The sequence below is a fragment of the Gavia stellata genome, chromosome 12 (genome assembly GCF_030936135.1).
Source record: "Gavia stellata isolate bGavSte3 chromosome 12, bGavSte3.hap2, whole genome shotgun sequence".
In the NCBI taxonomy this organism is placed as follows: Eukaryota; Metazoa; Chordata; class Aves; order Gaviiformes; family Gaviidae; genus Gavia; species Gavia stellata.
Genome location: NC_082605.1, coordinates 545806 through 569318, shown reverse-complemented (window position 1 = coordinate 569318; position 23513 = coordinate 545806). Strand labels below are relative to the sequence as shown.

At 53.8% G+C, this 23513-nt stretch overlaps 1 protein-coding gene across 1 annotated transcript; it reads right to left on the bottom strand.

Moving 5' to 3' along the window:
* Window positions 1-829: 829 nt before the first annotated feature.
* LOC132317900 (T-cell surface glycoprotein CD1a-like) lies at window positions 830-23509 on the bottom strand. Its single transcript, XM_059823407.1, has 13 exons — window positions 23443-23509; window positions 21867-22127; window positions 21003-21284; window positions 20612-20896; window positions 20396-20492; window positions 19462-19469; window positions 16576-16833; window positions 13120-13223; window positions 11416-11481; window positions 3928-4103; window positions 1586-1694; window positions 1246-1356; window positions 830-889 (listed from the first exon to the last, which is right to left on the bottom strand). The coding sequence occupies exons 1-13, from the start codon at window positions 23507-23509 to the stop codon at window positions 830-832; spliced, it is 1884 nt and encodes a 627-aa protein (XP_059679390.1).
* Between the last annotated feature and the right edge of the window lie 4 nt (window positions 23510-23513).

Genomic DNA, 23513 nt, shown 5'->3' with positions numbered 1-23513 from the left:
GAGCGGCGGCTGAGCTGAGAAAACTTCTAGGAAGGTCAGTTTTCCCACGCTCATCCACAGCCCAGCATATAGCTAAAGGATATCGCATCTGAGTACGAGTCTCATTTAAACAAATCCACGGGTCTTCAGAGTCTTCCCCACACTGTTCTTCACATATATCCAATTGCAGTTTCAGCTCTTCTTTCTCCAGTGTTCACAGCTCCTGCCAATGCCATAAGCACACCCAAAAACACCCAATGAAAACTGATGGCGTTGCAATATTGAGAAAGTATCAATCGAGGCACAGGCTAAGGCCTCTGAAGTGCATTGCTGGAAGACAGGAAAGACATGGACCTGTTGGAGCGGGTCCAGAGGAGGGCCATGAAAAGGATCAGAGGGACGGAACACCTCTCCTATGAGGGCAGGCTGAGAGAGTTGGGATTGTTCAGCCTGGGGAAGAGAAGGCTCTGGGGAGACCCGATTGCAGCCTTTCAGTACTTAAAGGGGGCTTACAAGAAAGATGGGGACAGACTTTTTAGTAGGGCCTGTTGCATAGGACCAGGGTAATGGTTTTAAACCAAAAGAGGGTAGATACAAGGAAGAATTTTTTTACCATGAGGGTGGTGAAGCACTGGCACAGGTTGCCCAGAGAGGTGGTAGATGCCCCATCCCTGGAAACATTCAAGGTCAGGTTGGACGGAGCTCTGAGCAACCTGATCTAGTTGAAGATGTCCCTGCTCACTGCAAGGCGGGGTTGGACTAGACGACCTTTAAAGGTCCCTTCCAATCCAAACTAGTCTATGATTCTATGATTCTAAGACGACAGGGTTTCAGGGTTCACAGTGAACCTTTAAGTAACATGATCTGGATCAGGTATGTTGAGAATATGCCCACAGGTTTGAATAACACCCTAGGAAGAGCACATAATCACATAGCTGAGGCTAGAAACAGACCCAGAAGGGAGGGCAAACTGCACATTCACAGACAGAGATCACCGTCACGGGTTTCCAGTAAAAAGCACTATCGCTATTTAACAAAAACCCATGCTCAGAGCTGAAAGTCCCTGCAAGCGTGGGCAGCAAGAAGGATATTGAAGCGCCCGCAACATAGCATGTCTCATCGCAGCAGCAGATCTGACAAGACCAGCCTTGCTTTGCGTCCGCTAGAAACACAGCATTTCTGGGGTTTTCCCACTGAAAACAGCTGTGCTGCTGTTGTGGGGCCATCACACTCCATGGGGAGACAGGAAAGATGGCAGCTCCTTACCTTGAGGATGTGATGAAGTCCTGAATGCATCAGCTCAGTACGAATCTGAACTCCCAAGTCAAGTTCACCAGCAGGACAGATCATGGCATTGCTCAGCTGCATACAGGCCACCTGAAAGAAACAACCAACCACACACACAAAAGAGAAACCTTCTGAGCGTGGACTGGAAGTCAGTGGTTCAGGACTTACTAGGAGGTCAGAGGACAACACGCAAAGCCACAGCAGAAAAAAAAGCAGTAAAGCCAAAGGCATCCACACCAAATTCATCCCGCTTCAAGCTCTCCAGCTCCTGCGTTAGATTCCAAGTGCCACGTCCACAAAACCCTGAGGGAATACGTACCTTCAGCACAACCGAGGTTCCACTCTCCAGGCCACCCAAGACGGGCTTGAATCGCTCCACTCCATCCATTTCTGCTCTTCCAGTAAAAGCCTCCAGCACCTGTTCACAGCTGCAGTGAGAGAGGATCGGCAGCTACCCCACAAGCCAGCACAGGATTGTGCAAGTGCAGACCCGTTGTAAAACGAAGAGTGAGACTCAGAAGAGAGACTTCCACTGAGAGGCCACTAAGAGTCGAAAGCTCAAGCGCAGCAAAAGACAGGACTTCTACCACCATGTACACGGGTTGAGGCAGGACACAGGGGGTACACAGACCCTTCGCAGCATCTGTCATCATGCAAGGGACTTTGATAGCAACAGCTCTTGCCAGGAGCAGCATCCTCTCTTTTGTACCCAGCGGTGTTTTGCTCCCAAACTAAGGAGAAAAGAAAGTTGCACTCAACGTCTGAGACCAGGCCAGCTCTGAAGAAGAGGGCGATGGGAATGCCTCGTGACTGAGTGTGCTCTGAGGAATGACCATGAGAAAACACTTGCTCCAAAACCTTGTCCAAACATCTACGTTACCCTTCTGTCTGATGGGACAGAGGAGTGACAAGAAAGGGAGAGATGCGTCTCAAACCACACGCTGCCAGCAAGAGAAAGGCTTTCGGTGAAACTTAAGACTCCAGGAGCCACCGAAGGAGCATGTGGCCTTGGGAGGAGGCAGAGACTCTCCCTTTACCAAAGGAGAGCGCGGAAGAGCCCAGACAGGGACAAGAAAGTGCCCCAGCTCATTCACAGGTAAGGGGAAACAGGTGTTCACTGCACAGGAGTGTAAAATAATAAAAATAGAAAAACCCACAGATACAGAGAATGACAAAGAGGAAAAAATACGGAAGCACATCAAGCCCTCATAGGTAACTTAAGAGGCATGATCAGAGAGGAGTAGACTAAGCCACGGAAGAGGGCGGAGCAGCTGAAGTCTCACAGGCCTGGATAAACACAAGGAAAGTATTCTGAAAGTCCCAGAAAAAGCATATGATGGTGGTGGTACCAGGAAATGTACAGTAGGGGAAAAAGCAAAGCAAGCAATGTGACGATAACAAGGATTTACCAGAGAGCAGGAAACTTCCACCACCATTTTCCCTCCCCATTCCAGCAACTGTCCTGAGATATCGGGGCAGACATCATGCGGCCGGAGCTGTGGCTGTGTGAAGTCATCTCCGGACACGGGACAAGGCTTTTTACCTGGTCATGCATAAAAGCCTTGAGGCATCAGATGGTCTCTTGTCTGCCTCGTGTACCATATAAACTGTGAGGAAGCAAATCAGTGAGCTGACAAACTTTTGGAACAAGACACCTCCCCTCTCTCCTCCAGAGCTCTCCGACTAGGCTACGATGAGAACTTCAGCACCAACAGTCACACCGAGATTCCACCTTAGTTGGCTCTTACCTCCAAAAGACAGCAGAAAAGGTTGTTGATGCAGGAAACCACCAGACTGAATTCCAATACAGCCAAGATTCACACTGCTATCAATTGCCCCCCCTACTCACAGGAATCCCTCAGCTCAATCCCAAGCACACACAGCCCCATCTCCATCTCAGAAGAGATCTTTAAGCCCCCAAACAAACCACTGCCTCCTCCCCACACGAGCAACCTGCCCTGCTCCTCGTTCCTTTTCCCTCCCTCCCTGGCTGTACCGCACTGAACCGGTATTTCTTTCCCTCCTCACATAACCACACCATATACAAACACAGTAAGAATCCTGCATAGGAAAATCGTCTGCAGTCACCAGGGACCTGAGGCTCTTCCCCAGCCTCACCACAGTGTTGTGGTGTGCACCACTGATGTGGTCACCAGCCATTCTCCTTACACCCTGGGACCAGGATGGCCACCCCGCTGAACACACAGGGAGAACAATCATGGGGAGGGGAAAGAGACAGGAAGATTAAGAACCCTGGAAACAGAAACGGACGCAGAGCTCCACGTCTGTGGGGCTGTGCCAGGAAAGCCAGGGAGAGCACGGAGCAGCAACGAGCCCTGTGGCTTTCCAGAAGCTATGGCAGGCACTCAGCGATGATGCCCACTTGATCAACTCCTCATCCTGCAGCGTCTTTCTCCTCCTGGACCTTTTTTAAGACATCCGGCGGGGCGGCGAGGCCGTTGGGACCAAAGCTCTGCACCCAGCTGTCAGGAATAGACAAAATCATCAGCACACACAAAAACCCCAAGCACTTTCGCATGGCCCCCACCCTCCCTCACCTCCACTCAGCCACAGTGCAGTTCCCAAGGTCAAAGCTCCCAGTTTCTCATTTATAGCCCCAGTTTTGTCCGGAGTCCCACCCCACACCCTTCCCGACCTCACCTGACGAGGTTGCTGCTCAACAACACCCGCAGAGACTCCCAACTGCCAAGCGGCTGCGCACCCGCGATGTCCCATTTCACCTCCTGGACACACCTCACCGCTGGCTTCCAGCTCTCCGCCTGGCTCCTGCCCTGCACCTTCCCTCGAAAGGAAGGTCCAACATCAGTGAACTGCAGCTGCAGTGCCCACGCACGGGGAGAGAGACGTAACAAGGAATTTTAATGGGCATTACACACACAACAGGCAACTTGCACGTGTTTCAGCCAGCGCCTGCTCTGAGGTCTGCGAGGCAGGCGGTGATCCAAGGGGCTCTTTCCAGGAGCTGTCTGCAGGGTTACACCATGGGTACCTGAAAGAGGGAGCAGAGCCACGTCTGTCCCTGTTTTACAGGGCATCCTATTTTGCCTTCAGCGTGGCTGTGCTGGTGTCACGCTGTACAGCACAGCACCTTCACACCCTTACTGCAAGCAAAGTACCACTCTGTCCAAAGACCCATTCTTCTCTTCCTAACTTTTATATTGAACCGTATCAGGTATTTAAATCGCATACGGAAAGGACTAGGGTGCTTTGGTAGCTAGAAAAGGGCTAGCGCTTCATTGTGTGTTCAGAGAAATCAATCTTCTAGTTTGCTTCCAACAGCTGTGATTTGGGCCAGCCAAGTGCTGGTGTAAAAAACAGAGCACCAGCTGCATCCCTACTGGACCTGGATTTTAAGGAAGGCCACCTGAGCAGAAGCCCAGATATCCAGCCTGCGGTGGGAGCTGCTTCTGCGTACGAGAACCAACCCTTTGTAGCAGCTCCACAGGAGGACATCCAGACATTTGCACCCAGCAAGTCCACACCTAATAAGCTGAAGCAACCACCCAGATGGGAAGTGCCCGTACATCTGCGCACACAGCGTCTATGACACTTTCAGGCCCTGCTGCAGCAGAGGACAGGGAGAAGTTCAAGGCTCCGGCCCCATCCTTATCACCACAACACCACAGCCACACCCCAGCTGATGTCCAGGAGGCTGCTTCTGCTCATCTGCCACTTCACCACACCATGTTTTACGTCCTGTCCCAAACAGTCTGTTGACACCAGAGCTGGGGCTTCCTGCCTTTCCATCCGGGCATCCACATTTAGCAGCTATGCAGGCTCCCTGGGCTAGCCTGCTTCCCTGCAGTGACCCATGGCTTTCAATGTCCATTCTGGCAGCAGCTTCTGCTGTTTCTACGCCAAGGCCACCTCACCGCCAAGCTCCAGCGCATCCTCATTGCTCTACTTGCACCTGCCTTCCAAATAGTGCAGTTGCAGGCGACAGGGTTTGACCCCAACATGGGGTATGCTAGAGGAAGTGTGGGTGCTAGGTACCGCGCGATACAGTGTCACAGAGCTAGAAATAGATTCCTGTAGAAATAAATAATAGTAAGAAAGTGTTTCCTGTTTTCAGTAATAAATCTCCTCTAGTTTTCTTGTTCTGTCTCTACATTCTCGCAGTTACTGTCTCTACACTCTGGGGAGTTGCCTACGGGGAGATGAACGGGTTTGTTCCAGCCCAGGGAAGCCAAAGGCCCCAGGCAGGAGCGCTGCACTCAGCAAAACCCAGCAGAAGGGCAGCAGTGTGTGGCTAATCCAGTACCTGCACCAGCAGCCAATGGTACGCAGCAGTGCAGTCTGACCACGGAAAGATTCCCTCAATTAGCTCCTAGGATAACAGAGCTGACTGTTTGATTCCACCTCCCAATTTAAACACCCATATGCCAGATAAAGAGGACAACAGCCTATTAAACTGCAACCGGCATTCAGCAGACAAAGGTATTTCATCTCATGCCTTGTCCCGATTCCTTTAAAATAGCTATTGCTGAATCGGTGGCTTCGATTACAGAAATCAGAGGTCTTTAAGAGAACTTGACAGCTTTTCAGATTTGTCATCTAGAAGCAGATCAAAGTGGGAACACTAGTTCTAGTCAAGTTCACAGGAGGAAGCAAAATTCCTAGAAAAATGTACCCAGTGGAGCCACTGATGTCACAGAGTTTTTCTTCCCTGCATATGTCCCACAGCAAGGATCCCTCCTTGTAGCGTTGTGCTCCCAGTGAGCCCCTTGGGTTCTGCTTCCCTGCTTTGCACAGATCTCGTCCCCCAAGGTGAAGGCTTTTAGCACCTGGCCATCAGCACTCCCATTCAGCAGCTGGGCTATGAAACACCCCATCCGGCATAAATTCCAGTATTGGCCTCTTCCACTGTATTGACACAGCTTGTCTTCCAAGAGCAGGCTGGAAAACTTGCACATTTGCGGGGCAGTGGCACTGGAGCTTTAAAAGAGCAATTTGTCCTCTCTAACGAGAGTACAGGCATTCAGGTGCACTCCCCAGAGCCATGTGGGTGTACAGGGAGATGCATAGTGTGCACCATCTCCTGGGGACCTCCCTTCAGTTAAAAAGCTCTGCTGTGGATTTCAGAGCTCAGAGAAAAAGCAGGAAGGTTGCTCAGCCTGCCCTGCCTCCTGGGTACTCCAGCACCTTTCATCACGCAAAATTACATGTGGCTGGGTCAACACATAACTCAAGGTCCGTGCCAGTGTTCAGCCTTCATTGGGCCTTCCCCTACAGTTCCCCAGGTACTGCCCTCACAAAAACAAAAAGGCAACTGTCCTGAGCTGTAATTCCTCTTTTGTCCCTTTCCTTATGAAAAGAGAAGCCCCTGGTGAAGCCCTGCATTGGCACACTTTTAAGGTCAAGAAGGATGACTGTGATCACCTCCTCTGGCTTCTTGCGTGACCGATGCCTCTGCACCTGATCCAGCTATTCCTGCCCCTGGCTCCTGCCTTCCACTTAAGATGCACCTTCTCATCAGTTAGCACTAGAAAATCCACCCCATGCCCTGGGCAACCACTCCTATAGTTAACTAACTTTGCTGGGCTAATTTCTAGCCTGAAGTCACTTAGTTTCAGTTTCAAGCCTCTGGATTCCATCGACTTAAGAAAAGTCAACACCTTAATTCAAGTGCCTCAGGTTTTTCTTTTTTCGGACTAGGCCCTTGCTGCTTTTTTGCAGATCCTTTTGGAATTTGATAAACAGCAAACACTGAAAAGCTCTATCTTTTAAAACTGTCAGCTGAGAAAGAGGAAACATAATTTACACCTCTAGCAAAGTATTAGCCTTTTTAAAATCACCTGCACCTGTAAATAACAATTTAGAGGCTAAAATGAAGGCATGTACATACATAGAATTGAAATAGAAAGTAAAGATGGAAAAGAGTATGAACTAAAAACATGTAATTGTTGTAAATGTTACTAATGTCATCTATGGCACGGATTCAATTTCATCCACGTTGTAAATGTAAACAAGTATTGCCTCCACTACAAGAGGTATTTGTAGAAATTTGCCTTCTGACTCTGGACTTAAGGCATAGGACAACTAGTAAGGGTGTTAACAACTCATTGGTTTTAGAAGTACAAAACATTTAGAGGTCACGCTCACTTTAGTCAGAGAAGAGAAACGCATGGAGCACCTGAATGCATTCAGACCAGCTCATTAGCCCCTCAGCACAGCCAGGGTTTCGCATGTCAGATGCCTGACTTTGAGCTGCTCAGGGGCTGAAAAACTCATGAAGCGGAGATGAGCAGTGGTCATATTCAGCGAATGCATCTGAGAAGGCCTCCACCTCTCTGCAAGGAGATCACAGATGGCCGGAGGAGAGGACTTGGCTGTCCTGCTCCAGGGAAGGAGCGGGGATGGGACACCCGGGCTTTGTCTCCCCAGACACCAGCCCAGCACAGGATGCTTGTAGCAGGAACAGCAGCTGCCCTGCAGAAACCCTCAGGAAAACATCTGCAGAAGCCATCCGTGTTCTTTTTTTCTCTTCTGTTAATCCATCAGAAGAAGAAACATCAGCTCCTGCAGTGGCTGGCTGATCCCCTGAGGAACTGCAGACACAGCAATAACGAAGCGCTGTGAGGCTTTAAGATTAAATGTGCTGCGAGACTGAACTCTCACAAAGGGCAGATGTGCGGCAGCTGCTGCAAAGCCACCTGCGCCCCCTTCACAGCCCCTCCTCAGGCAGCGGCAGCCCCACCAGGCAACTCTGGTGCCTCCGGCCGTTGTGTAAACTCCCAGCAGATCAAGTGCCATTGCAAAAAAGGTCTCCAGAAGCACACGCGCAGCCTTCTCACCTCTCCTTCTCACTCACACATGCACACACACACGCACAAGAAGAGCACTTCTTAATAATGATCTCCTGCTGCTGAATGAATACCAAGGTTTGTTGCTTGACGGGTGTTACGCAGTCAGGTAATGATGGCTGATGGTGCTGTTAGCAGATTGCTTAATGCTGGGTGGGAGAGAGCTGGCTCAGACAGTCAAAAGCCTCCTGAGCCCAACCGCCACAACACAAAGCACGAATCTCCTGAAAGAGCTCAGCTTGCTTCTGACTGTCAGAGTGGGGTTTTGATTTGTATAATCTGAGGGCTGCTCAGATTAATGGAAGAGCAATTACTGCAGAGGAACAAGCTGTTTCATCTGCAGAATGGAAGTGTGGACTTTGGTACTTGGCTAATATCGTGAGTGTACTCTAGTGCAGGTAGTTTTCTCCAGGTGTTGTAGCTGTAGGATGAATAACCTGTTACACTGGCATTCTTCTGACATGATCTAAAATGGATTTTAATTTAGTTCAGGAGACCAGCAAGAGGTAATGTTGACAATTTTAGCTCAACAAATCAGAAACAGTGACGATGTAGCCTGCGGCTGTAACAGTTCAGGCTTTGCTCAGCCCTGCTGTAAGATGAAACCAAAGCATCTCAGAATCACAGAATCATTAAGGTTGGAAAAGACCTGTAAGATCACAAAGTCCAACCATCAACCCAACACCACCATGCCCACTAAACCATGTCCTGCAGTGCCACGTCCACACGTTCCTTGAACACCTCCAGGGATGGTGACTCCACCACCTCCCTGGGCAGCCTCTGCCAGTGCTTCACCACTCTCTCAGGAAAGACATTTTTCCTAATATCCAGCCTGAACCTCCCCTGGCGCAACTTGAGGCCATTTCCTCTTGTCCTGTCGCTAGTCACTTGGGAGAAGAGACCAACACCCACCTCACCACAACCCGCTTTCAGGTAGTTGTAGAGAGCGAGAAGGTCTCCCCTCAGCCTCCTCTTCTCCAGACTGAACAACCCCAGCTCCCTCAGCCGCTCCTCATAAGACCCCTCACCAGCTTCGTCACCCTTTTCTGGACACGCTCCAGCACCTCAATGTCCTTCTTGGAGTGAGGGGCCCAAAACTGAACACAGCATTCGAGGTGCGGCCTCACCAGTGCCGAGTACAGGGGACAATCAGCTCCCTACTCCTGCTGGCCACACTCTTTCTGATACAGGCCAGGATGCCATTGGCCTTCTTGGCCACCCGGGCACACTGCTGGCTCATATTCAGCCGGCTGTTGACCAACACCCCCAGGCCCTTTTCTGCCAGGCAGCTTTCCAGCCACTCGTCCCCCAGCCTGTAGCATTGCATGGGGGTCGTTGTGACCCAAGTGCAGGACCTGGCACTTGGCCATGTTGAACCGCATACAATTGGCCTCAGCCTGTCCAGATCCCTCTGCAGAGCCTTCCTACCCTCGAGCAGATCAACACTCCCGCCCAGCTTGGTGTCCTCTGCAAACTTGCCTGTCTATGAGATGTTTCCATTCAGTTCATCATGATAGTGAATGAAGGGTTAAATCACTGACGGTCCCTGGCTGAGACCCTACTGTGATACATAAAAGCTTTACTTGCATAGTTTTAGTTATTTGCTGAGCAGAGTTGATAATAGGATGTTTCAAGACGTGTAACTCCCTTCCTGACAAGATCAAATGGGCCTTGAGGTAGCTCGTTATGCCTCCTGAATATATCATTGATAACAGGGACTCGAGACGTTTGTGTCAAGATAAGCGCCAAAGAACTAGTTCAAACTGACCCTTTTGTAACATTCCGAGGCCAAAGGATGGATGAGCCAATTCCATGACCATGTATGGACAAAGGAAGCCCGAAGTTCAATTAGCGGACAGTGTGAGGAAGACTATGAACGACCACCAGAGGGTGAAAAGACCCTAAACCTAATTTTACTGCACATGCTTGGACTATGCAAATGAATTCCGGGAACTCATCCACATAAGACCGCCCTTTTTAGAATTCTGATGAATATGTATGATTTTTCTGTATATGAACTGAGGTGCTTTGCTAACCCGTTGGAGCACTCGTGGTGGACAAATCCCCAGTGCTGCCCAGCGCTGTATTAAAGAATGCCTGCTTAATAACAAACTAGTTGTTATTGAGTTATTCATCTCGGAAAACCGTCCCGATCGTGGGCTCGGTACCGACTTTGTTGTTTCAATAGGGTCCCCCCAGGTCTTACAAAGCTGAGCGCAGCACCCATCACTGGATCGGCATAGAGCCTCGCCAGAGCAGTTAGATGAGCACAGATCCCTAAAGCACTCGTAAATGACAGCAGAAGTGTTGCTAGCTACGCATCAGATGACACAGATGACTGCTGCAGGCAGTGCTTGAGCAGGAGGGTGGGATTAGGCCTGCTGCAGGGATGAGACGGACTGGGGGAAATGGGTTGGGGGAGGAGGAGAGGGTGACAATAGAGTAGTTTTGATGAGAGCTTTGCTCTCAGCTTTTCCATTACAAGCCATTTCTCCGGAACCGCTCCGTGCCTGCGTGGGAGGGGGAGGGAGTGCAGCGGGCACCAGGAAATGGCACCAAAGAGATGCAAAAGCATTGCTGAGCCCCAAATCAAAACCACTGAGCCCCAAAGGGCGCTGAGCTGTCCCCAGGGCCGAGTCACTAGCAGCAGGACAGGCAATGGTGGGGGTGACTCCACTGTGCCCTTCCCCAGGGGGGAAGCAGCTCTTTGGCGGGGGAACCAGGACAGACAGGTCCCTGCAGGACTCATGGACATCGGCCCCACGCAGAAAGCAGCACTGACCCCACCCCCCCAGGGCAAGAGGGGAGGGGGGACACGGACACAAACTTTTGCTGCTCCTGAGAGACTTCATTTGGGGCTCACAGGTTCACAAGGAAGTGACAGAAAAGAAATGACCAAAATAAACCCCAAAAACCCACAAGAGAAGGGGGAAAAAAAGGCCAATGCCTGCACAGCTCCAAAGAAAGCTCATTACCATTTCACATCTGATTTCCAGCAGCTCCTACCTCAAGCCAACGCCTGCCATGGGTTTGCTCAGAGCAGTGGGTCCCTCTCCTTCTGCCACATGCAGCAGAGGATCAACACTCACGGCATCGCAGACTGGGCCTCCTGATCCAGAATAAGCAGCAAAGCAAAGAAAGGGGGTGGCAGCTCCAGCGCAGCACTGCCAGCAGGGATTTTGAGGCTGCAGGTGGGGGAAATGCACCATCTCTTGGTGCTCAAGCCACACTGCACAGCAGCTGCATCCGCTCTGTGGGGCTGTGGTCCCCCTCTGCACCACCCCGGGCTCCATCAGCCCCCCCAAATCCTCCTCTGGGGCCTTACCAGGCCCCCAATGACCCCACCATGTGCATCCTGCTGCAGCCCCAGAGATGGCTCCTCCAGGCTGCCCTGGGGAAGTATTTCACAGGGGCAATAAGCCAAAGGGTCCGCCCTGTTACTACCCCCTAAAGCTGCCCGCAGGGGCAGGGGGCACATCAGCCCCCTGTTAGAATCACAGAACGGTTTGGGTTGGAAAAGACCTTTAAAGACCGTCTAGTCTAACTCCCTCGCCATGGGCGTGCACATCTTTCAATTAGATCAGGTTGCTCAAAGCCTCATCGAACCTGACTTTGAACACTGCCAGTGACGGGGTATCCACAACTTCCCTGGGAAACTGTTCTAGTGTCTCACCACCCTCGGTGTAAAATATTTCTTCCCTATGCCCATTCTAAACCTATCCTCTTTCAGTTTAAAACCCTTGCCCTTGTCCTGTCACTACCGGCCTTCTTATAAGCCCCCTTTATGTACTGAAATGCCTCAGTAAGGTCTCTCTGGAACCTTCTCTTCTCCAGGCTGAAGAATTCCAACTCTCTCAGCCTTTCTTCACAGAAGAGGTGTCCAGGCTGGTGAGGGCCAGTCCCCTGGAGCTCTGTGGCAGGCGGGCCAGTTTTCCAGGCACAGGCGGTGGCTGCTGGCATCAGAGCTGGCTCTCAGAGGTGCTGGGGCAGGCGGTGCAGCTGTCCAGCCCTGAGGGACGGCTGCTGGTGTTGGGCTGGGCTCCCGAAGCTGCGGAGAGGCGCCTGCAGAGGAGGCTGCTGAAGCCCCGCCACGGCTGCAGTGCCAGGCAGGTGCGAGGGTGCGGGGCAGCACTGGATGCCCTGTGGGGGTGAGACCCGTGGCTCATCTCCTCTTGGCCCTGACCATCCTGACCTGCCTGCTCTGCACATGCTGGGAAGGAGACCTGACCCCGACAGACCGAGGGGACCAAAGCTGGGCACGGCACTGCAGGGCCAGGAGAGCCTCCTGTTCTCCTTTCTCCGCGTACCTGGCAGAGACCAGCACTCGGCTCCCCTGCCCGTCCCTGACCAGACAAGCGGACAGCCTCGGCTATCTGTTCAGTGAGGTGCTCTCCATCTTCTCTTCAGAATACGTATCCAAAGAGATACGTACCCCTGCACAGACAAAACCCCCGTCTGTGCTGAGAACACGCACACTGGCAGTGTTGGGGTGCAGATGGGACAGACTGACTCTCTTTCTCCAAATCAAGGCCGATAGCTGGGAAGATTCATCATCATGGTCTGAGTTGCTGGGACACCTTGGCAGACGTGAACATCTGGGATTTACAGCGTCACTTAACAGGGTGATTTCTGCTAGTAGGTTCACTGTTAGGGAGACGTTGCTATGGCAATTCTCACTTTCTATGGCCGTGTCATTCCTTGTTGTTTTTACTTTCTGACCTTGCTCTGCCTATGTCTGTCACCGGGTCTGCTCCTGTTGAGGCAGGGTCACTTTTAACCAACACTTGCCACAGTAAGAACGTGTTTCAGAAAAGCGTGCCCGTGAATTGAGAGGACAGTTAAAACATGTTACGGCAGAAATCTCACTAGAGTCTGGCCAGTAACTAACTCAGCACTCCAGAATACTCTAGTTCTAAATGCTTCATGGCTAATAGCAGCCATCTAATACAGAAGTTTGGCAAAGAAAAAAACCCACAACAACTCACTGTCTTCTCTTCCTCCACAGGCAGGTAACTATACCACACAATACCATCCCAAGCAGCACAGAGCCCAGGACTGCCACGACACCTTCTGTGCAGTACTTCTGGACATCTTTAGGATCCACAGCGTTTGCTTTTCTCTTGCCATCTACACCTGGAGGAACAACTCTGAACATTAGTGGGTCCTGTGTACTACTGGTAATCTCACAGGAGGTCTGACATTGCCAAGAAATGTTCTATTTCACTTTTTTAGCACCTCCGAATGCGTGACCATCCCAAGGCTGTAACATTTCCCTAGGTTCAGCAGAAGCAAAGGGAACTCGCAAAGTCATTGCAAATCAATGCCCTCTGGAGCCTGTGTTTTGCCCCTCCGTTTACATTCTAGGATGGTCATAATCCCATTTTCCCAGAGTCATGGGTTTCCTCCCCCTTCTTGGTCACCCTTCACATTCCAACATTTCTTTTGTTCTTGCCCACCTTCACTTTCCCGGCTTGCTAGTGCTCTGCGTGGAGGCTCTCTCTGACCCTTTGAGACAAGTTTTCCCACTGAACAGAACTTACGAGGCCAGATGGAGAGCACGTCGGGGTGCACAGCTGTTTGACCAATTGCCCCTTTGAATGACATGGAGAAAAACCACGCCTGCATCAGGGAGTGCCACCCCAGCTCTCCCTCCCCAGCTCAGCACCCATACCCGGGGGGGACAGAGTCAGGCCCTCTCAGGAGGCATTTGACCCTTGCCCTCCCCCTTTGCCTTTTCTCCAGCATGGGCACCACTTGCATGCCCCCAGTCTTCAGGATTTGTCTCCCACTTATGGACCCTACAAGAGTGCTCAGTACCTGGATTCTTTTGAAAAAATTCATATATGCCAGCATGGTGGGCTTCCCCGGGGCTGGAGAGCACCGCCAAGCATCAGAGAAAGGTAAAGCCTCAGCAAGGCTCAGGCACAGAGGATGCAGAACGGCGCAGGTTCCCTCTAAGCCTGTGCCGGATCTGTGAGTCAGCGCATCCCTGCGGGCCTCAGCTGACAGGAGGGATCCACCCCGTTGTGCCTAGGGCCTCTAGGGAGTCACAACAAGCTCTGGGATGCAGGTGCTGAGGGACATACATTCGATCAAGAGTCACATTTCCCATCATCTCCTGAATCTGGTTCAGACGGGCTCGTTCCCCAAAAGGCAAGGTTCCCAAAGTCCTGGGAACTGGACAATGGGAGGTGAGCAATATCTCAGTGCATCCACAGGTGTTTATAAGTGTTTCTCTGGCACACTGATGGTGATAACCTCCACACCCCACAGATGGCAATCATCCTCAGAGAGCTGTTCCTGGCTTCTTCTAGAACACTTGCTCTGTACTAATAGTTTTGGGTTGTGCTGCTGACACGATGTGCAGTAGCAGGCACTGGGGGAAGAACCCGCAGACACAGAGTGATTTTGATTTATGACACTGGATGACTGAAGGACAGCAATTACCTGGCACGCCTGTTGCTTAAATTGTTTCTTCATCAGAGGCTGGCACTGTGTGACTGCTTCCTTCTTGAAATGCCTCCTTCTCCCCAGTCTCATGATCCTTCTCTTTAGAAAGAAAATGGCACAGTGTGATTAAAAGTAACTACTCCTCATCAGGAACTGTGTTCCTTCAGGAGGCATCTTCAGGAGGCAATACTTCTCAAAATCCATTAGTTAGAAAAAAAGCCTGAGCATTTGGGGATGCACCTACTCACTAGTCCGTGTCATTCATGGAGAAAAAATTAAGCACTAGACACTTTTTACCTTACCAGTACAGACAGAAAAACCCGACCTGCTGGGAGACCAGGCGTTTACATGTGAACTTCTTGTTCACATTCCACTTAGTGCATTTTTGGCAAACTGCAAGTTCATGAAAAATTACTTCCTTCAAAGAGGACAGGAAAAAGCTGTAGCCAGTTCAGCTGGGGAAAGTGCCCCAAGAGACTGGTTAAATATTCTTGCTTCTGGTAAAAGTTGTTTTGGATACAGGTGAAAGGTTTGCAATTCTCCCTAGGGTTGTCCTCTCTTAGCTCTTTCAGTTGCCTTAGGAGTAATATTGAGTCACGTAATCCAGTATTATTCAGTTAGTCCTAATGTTGGGAATCTCACGTTCTACAGTGTTTTTTGTTGAATTTATTTTGATTTCCTGGTAGCAAGAACGGGGGAAGATCCCTGTGGAGTGGCTGGAGAGCAGCCCTGCAGAAAGGGATCTGGGGGTGCTGGTCGGCAGCAGGCTCAATAGGAGCCAGCAGTGCGCCCTTGCAGCCAAGAGGGCAAACCGCATCCTGGGGTGCATCAAACACAGCATCACCAGCCGGGCAAGAGGGGATTATCCTGCTGTATTTGCCGTTGGTGCAGCCTCACCTCGAGTACTGTGTGCAGTGCTGGGGCCCACCATTTAAGAAGGGTGTGAAGGTCCTTGAATGCGTCCAGAGCAGGGCAACAAAGCTGGTGAAGGGGCTGGAAGGAATGTCCTATGAGGAGTGCCTGAGGAGTCTGGGCTTGTCTAGTTTGGAGAAAAGGAGGTTGAGGGGTGACCTCATTGCTCTCTGCAGCCTCCTGAGGAGGGGACGTGGAGAGGGAGGTGCTGAGCTCACTTCCTGGGATCCAGTGACAGGACATGTGGGAATGGTTCAAAACTGCATCAGGGTAGGTTCAGACTTGACATTAGGAAACTTTTCTTTACAGAGGTGGTCAATGCCCCAAACCTGTCAGTGTTTAAGAGGCATTTGGGCAATGCCCTTAATAATTTGCTCTAACTTCTGGTCAACTGTGAAGTGGTCAGGAAGTTGGATTAGATGTAGGTCCCTTCCAACTATTCTATTCTATTCTATTCTATTCTATTCTATTCTATTCTATTCTATTCTATTCTATTCTATTCTATTCTATTCTATTCTATTCTATTCCCCCATGTTACTGCTCTGCTTTACACCAGGTGGCAAGTCTGCAGGTGAGAAACCTGTCCTGAGCCCTGTAGCTCGTTGTCCTCAAGCTGCCCCTGCCCACAGCAGGGTCCCAGCAAAGCGGGAAGCACTGTTTTAGGGGAGTGACGGGACATGGGGTGCGGGTGAGTAGGAGGACGGTGGCACTCTGCCCAGTGCCCTGCCCTTGGTTAACTGGTGCTACACCAGCGTGTGGGGCCAGGCACTTGCTCTGTGTTTCCTGTCCCACCGACGTGAGCAGAGAGGCCCCTTTGACCTTCTACTCCACTTTCTCAGATGACTTCTCTGGTGGGATTTGGGGTGCCTGGAGGGCAATAGGGGGGGCCGGTGTCAGGCTGTAAGTAGAGCTAAGCATGGCCAAGTTTTGTGCTAGGGACCAGGATGGCCCCATGTGACCGCTGCACAGGACAGGGTGGTTTGGGGGTCTTGCTGGTGCAGGATGAGGCCTATTCCCTGCCCTCCTGCCAGCCCTGGTTTGGGAAAGCTGTTGGTGGTGGCTCTGAGCTCTTTCTCGCAGCTCCCTGCCTTGGGCGAGGAGGTGCTGAGCACCTGGTACTCACAGGGTGTCTGGTACTGCCTGGCATCAGCAGATAGGGATAGGATGAAGTTGTGCACGTAGACCCTGAACAGGTTTTCCAGGTTCTCCCACTCGGCTGCAGGCAGGGCCGGGTAGACCCATGGGTGGAAGTAGAGGATCTTCCAGGTGTATTTCTGCAGGGCAGCAAAGACGATGTCCTCCAGGGTGGCCCAGGCCGAAATGTCCACAAAGTTGGTGTTGTGGAAGGTGAAGGTTTGGAAAAGGTGGAGTTTACAAGAGCCTGTGGGGAGAGGGGGGAGAGGAAGCAGCATTGGGGTGCATGAGGATGAAGGAGGCAGCAGGGGCCAGCTGGCTCCAGTGCTGGTGGGTGGCCCCGGGAGGAAGGGTGGCTTGCAGTGTCCCTGGGGACAGGCAGGGGAAGATGGGGCAGATGGGCAGGATGGGGGAAATCGCCTGGTTTCACTCAGTTTGTGGTTTCCTGCCCCGGCCTCTCTGAGCCTCTCCCTGCTTCTCTAATTTCCTTTTCTTAGCCCTCCACTGCCCCAATGTGGCCTTCTGGGAGCTGTCACTTAGGCGCGTGGAAGGGACGGCAAGAGGGACCTCAGTCCTGGTTTGGGGTAATGCTTCCCCCGGCTTCCCCCGGCAAGGAGCACCCGTGCCAGGCCCGGATCCACTGGAGACCCGCACACAGTGCAGGGGCTGGGGGGGCTGGGAGGGAGGGGCATTTCACCCCAGTTTAGGGGCTCTCGGGGGGTGCTCGAGACCAAAACCTAACAGGAGGCAGGAGGCTGAGTTCAATGCTGCAGCGCTGAATGAGGCTTTGGTAGTAAGCAGGGCAGAGTGAAGCCTGTTCTGGAGTCGTGGGTGCCCCCCTGGCCAGGGCGCAGTGAGCGCCTGCCCCAGAATGGGAAACACAGGCTGGGGATGCAGGTGAATGCTCGTTGTAGCTGCAGGAGGAGCCTTCGGAGTGTTATTTCACAGGGGGAGAACGCAGAGGATCCAGGGACCCTTCGGTTGCAAGAGAAATGATCCCGCAGGCTGAGGGCGGTGCCCAGGACCTGCTCAAGGGGTTGGAGCCCGGTGCAGGGCTGTTGTGCTGCGAGGGGCTGAGAACTCCTGCTGCCCACAGGCTCCCTGCAGGATGAAGGCGTCTTTGGAGGCACCCCAGCACCCCAGGCCTGGCTGAGGGACCCCTTGCCCCTTGGCTGCTCAGGCGCCTGAGCCCCAGCGCCAGTGGTGCTGGGCTGGGCAGGATGGTGTGGGGCAGGGAACCCTGAGCAGGTGGGCAGGGATGGGGCACCTTTGGGTGCTGTGGGGTGGGGATGGGGACAGTGGCTTCTCTGTGCCCGCCCCCGCCACCTCTGTGGGGTCCAGGGATGGGAGCAGGTGGGGGTGAGCCAGGGCTCCCACTTACCCTCTGGATCTGCCCACGTCCCAGGGAGGAGAAGGAGAAGGAAGAGGAGGAGGAGGAGGCGAGGGGGCTGCATGGTGCCAGCGGCAAGTGTGCAGGAGCAAGTGTAGCAGGAGGAGGAAGGGGCCACGGGAGCCGTGACTGCACACTTTTCCCCAGAGCTGTTTTGCCTGGGTAGCTCTGGTGGTGCCAGTCTCACGGGGCGGCCCCGGTAGCCAATGAGGCTGGTGCTGAGGTTTTGGGGAGGGCCTGGCTGGGTGTGTTCCCCAGGGGGAGGTGGTGTGGCTGGTGGAGGGCTGGGCTGGGGCGCTCTGGATGGTGGCTGCGAGTGCCAGGGGAATTTGGGTGGATGTGAAGTCATCCCTCTTGGCTGCAACAGCACCCTGACACCCAAGGAGATGTAGGCTGAGCCCAGCTCATGGTGGCCTTCGCCTCCTCCTGTGGTCACCCCCAGGGGTTTACTCTGTAGACCCCTGGCAGAGTATTGGATTTACGTGGCAAGGTTTTGGTAGCAGGAGGCCTGCAGGGGTGGCTTCTGTGAGAAGATGCCAGAAGCTGCCCCCACATCCACTAGAGCCAGTTCCAGCTCCAAGACAGACGCACCACTGGCCAAGGCTGAGCCAATCAGCGATGTTGGTAGTGCCTCTGTGATAACATATTTAAGAAGGGGTAAAAACAGCTGCACAACAGCAGCTGGGAGAGAGGAGTGAGAATATGTCAGAGAAACAACTATGGAGACACCAAAGTCAGTGAAGGAGGAGGAAGAGGAGATGCTCCAGGGATTGGAGCAGAGATGGTGCGCATGCAGCCTGTGGTGAAGGACCACGGTGGAGCAGATACCTACCTGCAGCCCGTATGGAGGACCCCATGTCAGAGCAGGTGGATGTGCGTGAAGGAGGCTGTGACCCTGTGGAGAGCCTGTGCTGGAGCAGGCTCCTAGCAGGACCTGTGACTCCATGGAGAGGAGCCCACGCTGGAGCAGGTCTTTTGGCAGGACTTGTGACCCTGTGGGGGACCCGTGCTGGAGCAGTCCATTCCTGAAGGACTGCACCCCATGGGAAGTACCCACGCTGGAGCAGTTTGTGAAGAACTGCAGCCCAGGGGAAGGACCCATGCTGGAGAAGTTCGGGAAGGACTGTCTCCTATGAATGGGACAATAAACTGACGGCAATCCCCATTCCCCATCCCGCTGTGCCGCTTGGGAGGAGGAGGTAGAGAAGTTGAGCTCAGGAAGAAGGGAAGGGTAGGGGAAAGGTGTTTTTAGATTTGGTCTTCTTTCTCATTATCCTACTCTGATTCTGATTGGCAATAAATTAAATTAATTTCCCTGAGCTGAGTCTGTTTTGCCCGTGATGGTAATTGCTGAGTGATCTCCCTGTCCTTATCTCGACCCACGAGCCTTTTGTCGTATTTTCTCCCCCTTGTCCAGCTGAGGAGGGGGAGTGATAGAGCAGCTTGGTGGGCACCTGGTGGCCAGCCAAAGTCAACCCACCACACCATCCTTCCTGGGGGCATGTCGCTCAAAGACAGAGTCCCCCAGAGCCTCAGCGTGGCTCTTTCATAGCTGTCAGGCATATTGGGAGGGTGAATGTTCCCCATCCCTCCAGCTTTTGCAGGGGCAGGAATCAGGCATGGGGACAGGAGTCGGGAGTGGAGGAGATCCTGACCCAAAACCATCCCGGACAGAGGGTAAGATCAGCACTGGAGCTGGAGCAGCTTCGTGCCTACTCAAAAAGCCTCCCTGTGTCAGGGGACTGGAGATGTCACTTGGGTCCTCCCTTCCCCTTCTCTCCCCAGTGAAACAGCACAAATCCCTTCATTTCTCCCTGGTTTGTGGCCTGCTCCATCCCCCATCCCACTCGGCAGCCACATGCTGATCTGGCCCCAGGTTGTCACTGCTCTTCTGCCAGGGACAGACACTGGCCACAGAGATGCCGAGATGTGGGAGAGGTTGGTTGGAGGAATTTCTTTTCCTGACATGCCAGAAGGGAGTGTCCAGGAAAAAGGAGAGTCTTCCTGGCCACAGTGTGGGCTCTCTGCAGGGTGCTGGGGGGTTTCCTGGGGGGACCTCGTGTGGGGCAAGGAGAGTCAGAGCCACAGGAGCCACATGAGGCTGGGGAGGTTTGTAGCTGTTTAATGCGGTGGTTTTCCAGAGCAAACCCCTGTCAGTGCTGGTGGGTTGGGGATGGGAGATGAGATGAGCAGGGAGAGCTGACAGCAAGGGATCTTGTTGCTGGGTGGGCAGCCAGGCCTCAAATGATGATTTCCTGGGTCTCCCATGTGGCCTCATCACTTTTCCTGCAAGGGGGGGCCACCATGAGCCGCGCCTGGGGCCGGGGAGTTCATCCCTGCGGAGCTGCTGCTGCTGCAACCCCTGGCCTGACCCATCTGCCCGTAAACCTGAGAGCAGACAGTGGGAGGGAGACCTCACCTGTGCTTCCACCACCAAAACCCCCCAGCAGAGGCTGCGGCCACAAGGAGCAGCACTGCGATGGTGATGCCGATGGTTGGAGCTGCGCTGCGGTTCTCTGGGACTGGGAGAAGAGGGCAGCCACATGAGTGTAGCAACACCAGGCAGGAGCTGCCCCTCGCAGGGTCAGTGGCTGCTACCTGCACCCTGCACCCCATCCTCAGGGGTGGCACCTACCCCATGGGATGAGGAGGCTGCGGGTGCCCAGGCTGCGATGGCGCACGCGGCAGGCATAGCTGTGCCCGTCATGGGGGGCCAGGGCCAGGACACTGCAGAGCTGGTAGGTGAGGTCGGCATTGGGCAGGATGGTGCTGGTGTTGAGCGCTGGGCCTGGCGGCACCTCCTGGCCATCCCGCAGCCAGGCCACACTGATGGGCCGTGGGTAGAAGCCGGTGACGTGGCAAACCAGCAGGAGCTGGTCTGGTCTGGGTGTGCGGGCGAAGACCGTGGCCACGGGTGGCTCTGGGGGGCGAGAGCAAAGGGGTGGGGGTAGCCCTGGTGGGGCACCGCTTGGCCCCAGTGTGTGTGGGGCTTTGGGGTGGCCGTGCCAGGGTTGGGGTGGTCTTACCTTGTCTCTCCAGATCAGCCCTCCCGTACTTGCACAGGGTGAGGATGTAGCTCTGGCATGAGATGGAGAGGAGGTGCTCCAGGAGCCCTGTGACGGCCTTCTTGCTGTTGAGGGACTTGCTGACCAGCTCTGCTAGCAGGGATGACTGCTGGGGCTCCCAGCGCTGCCTCTCCACCTCGAAAGCTGTGAGGTCTCTGCCGCCCTCCCCGACATCCATGAAGCCCCAGCTTGTCCTATTGGGGTGCAGCACACAGCCCACACGGATCTGGATCACCAATGGGTCTGCCAACGGCGGAGCCGGTGGAGAGGTCCCGTGAGTGTGTGGGGCATGGGTGGCACAAGGCAGGATGTGGCTGCAGGCACGTGCAGGGGTGCGATGGACAGCGGGGTACGATGGACAGCAGGGTGCAATGGGCAGCAGGGCATGGGGCTGTGCTTCAGGGAGCCTTGGGACACCGTGCAAGCCTTCAGTGCCCTTGGAAGGCCTGAGTGGATACAGGGCCAGTTAGCGTGAGGTGGTTGCTCAAACAGAATGTTGTCCCCCAAAATATTTGCCCCCAACTTTCTCTTTCCCTGATCTCTGCTGTGTGGGTCCTGCAGCTCTGGTAAATTTGGTGGCAGCTCCCCAGTGTGCAGAAGGGTTCCCCTGTGCCAGATGGCAGGAGTCTTGAGGGGTGCTTTTGGTTCGCTGCCCTCCCCGCCCTGCTAGCCATGTGCCCCGTCAGCCGCAGCATTTCCCACTACCCTTTCAGGAGCTGTTGCACCCTATGAGACCCCACAAATGCCACCCTGATGGGGAGGAGGGCACAGCTGGAACCCAGGGAAAGGGGCTGGGGCTCTGGCTGGGGTTGTCCCTGTACTCACAGTCCAGTTGCACCTGCTGGATCATTTCGTGCACGTATCGGACCATATTGCGCAGAAAGAGTTTGGAGTGGGACTTGATCTTCTCTGCATCACCCTCAGCTGTGGCCTGGTGGGCCCAGGGCCAGTGGAAGTGGATGTTCCAATTGGCAGGATCCAGTGCAAAGATGGGCATGTCCCCCAGGAGAGCCACCCCGGACACCTCAGCAGAGCTGACGTTGGCGAAGAGGCTGGTCTGGAGCAGCTGGAAAACCTGCGTCTCTGCTGGGAAAGAAGATGGGGATGAGAAAGGCTGCAGGAAAGAGAAGATTGGGGGTGGGGCTGGAGGGGAAACAGGGGATCCAGAGTAGATAGAAGGAAGGCATTTTTGAAGCTTAGGGTGGTGAAACACTGTCACAGGTTGCCCAGAGAGGTGGTAGATGCCCCATCCCTGGAAACATTCGAGGTCAGGTTGGACAGGGCTCTGAGTAACCTGATCTAGTTGGAGATGTCCCTGCTCATTGCAGGGGAGTTGGACTGGGTGACCTTTAAAGGTCCCTTCCAACCCAACCCCTTCTATGATTCTATGCTCTTCACCCCACACCATGGGGACCCTCAGCAGCCTGCACCCGGCCCTTCCTGGGCAACCCCCCCAGCCATGTCTTCACTGGACTCCCACGTCCTCGCCCGCTTAGGGTTGCTTTCCTGTCTGAACTTCCTCTGCCCCTGCTGCTCTTTTTCCTTCACTATTTTACTTTCAACAAGGTATTTCTCTCCCATACAGGATTTCAGGCACCTCGTCCCGTCCCCACCTCCCTCCTGCCCAGCACCTGCTGTCTGGCTGCGCAGAGCGGATGGTGGGGGGGGCACCTCAGCACTTGTTTGCGGTGATGCTTTCCCCAGAAGAAGCACCCGTGCCAGGACCTGAATCTGCCAGAGACCTGCACAGCACGCAGAGGATGTGGAGGATGGAGAAGGGGAAAGGGCATTTTGTCCAGGTTTGGGGGCTCCCAGGCATCGGGAACTCAAGGAGACCAAACCCGGACAGGGGCAGGAGAGTAGCCCAGCCCAGACATCAATCCCGTGTACCAATGTCTGCTGCTGCACCCCCCCGCCCGGAAACGTGAGGTCTCACGGGGTTGTGGTGAAACGCTCTGTGCAACAGCAGGGCCTGAAACACCCTCTCACAGGTGCAGCTCCCCAACAAACAAGGGGCTGCTGGAAGGGGCCCACAGCACCACGTGGAGCTGAGACCCCCCGCCGGCACCCACGGGCTCCCTGCAGGAGGAAGGCATCTTTGGGGGAACCCCAACACCCCAGGGCTGCCTGGGGACCCCTGGCCCCACTTCTGCTTGGGTACCCGAGCCCTTGTACTGGAGCCGGTGGGGCATGAAGCCCCGAGATGGAGGCAGGAACAGAGCAAGTGGGCAGGGACAGGGCACCTTTGGGTGCTGTGTGGTGTGGATGATCCCCTTTGGTGCTGGGGATCATCCCCCTGCATGCAGGGGACAGTGGCACAGCCGTGCCTTTCCTGAGAAACCTGTGGGGTCTTCTGACCGGGGGGTGAAAGTGGTTGGGGTGAGCCAGGGCTCCCACTTACCCTCTGGGTCTGCCCACATCGCAGGGAGGAGGAGGGGGAGAAAGAAGAGGAGGTGAGGGGGCTGCATGGTG

Bases quoted from the DNA above. Each gene is read 5' to 3' on its own strand.
- LOC132317900 (XM_059823407.1), bottom strand. From the start codon at position 23,509: ATGCAGCCCCCTCACCTCCTCTTCTTTCTCCCCCTCCTCCTCCCTGCG. The intron at 20,897-21,002 runs GTAAGACCACCC...CTCGCCCCCCAG, and splicing joins GGCTGATCTGGAGAGACAAG to AGCCACCCGTGGCCACGGTC. The intron at 1,357-1,585 runs GTACGTATTCCC...TGTTTCTTTCAG, and splicing joins GAACCTCGGTTGTGCTGAAG to GTGGCCTGTATGCAGCTGAG.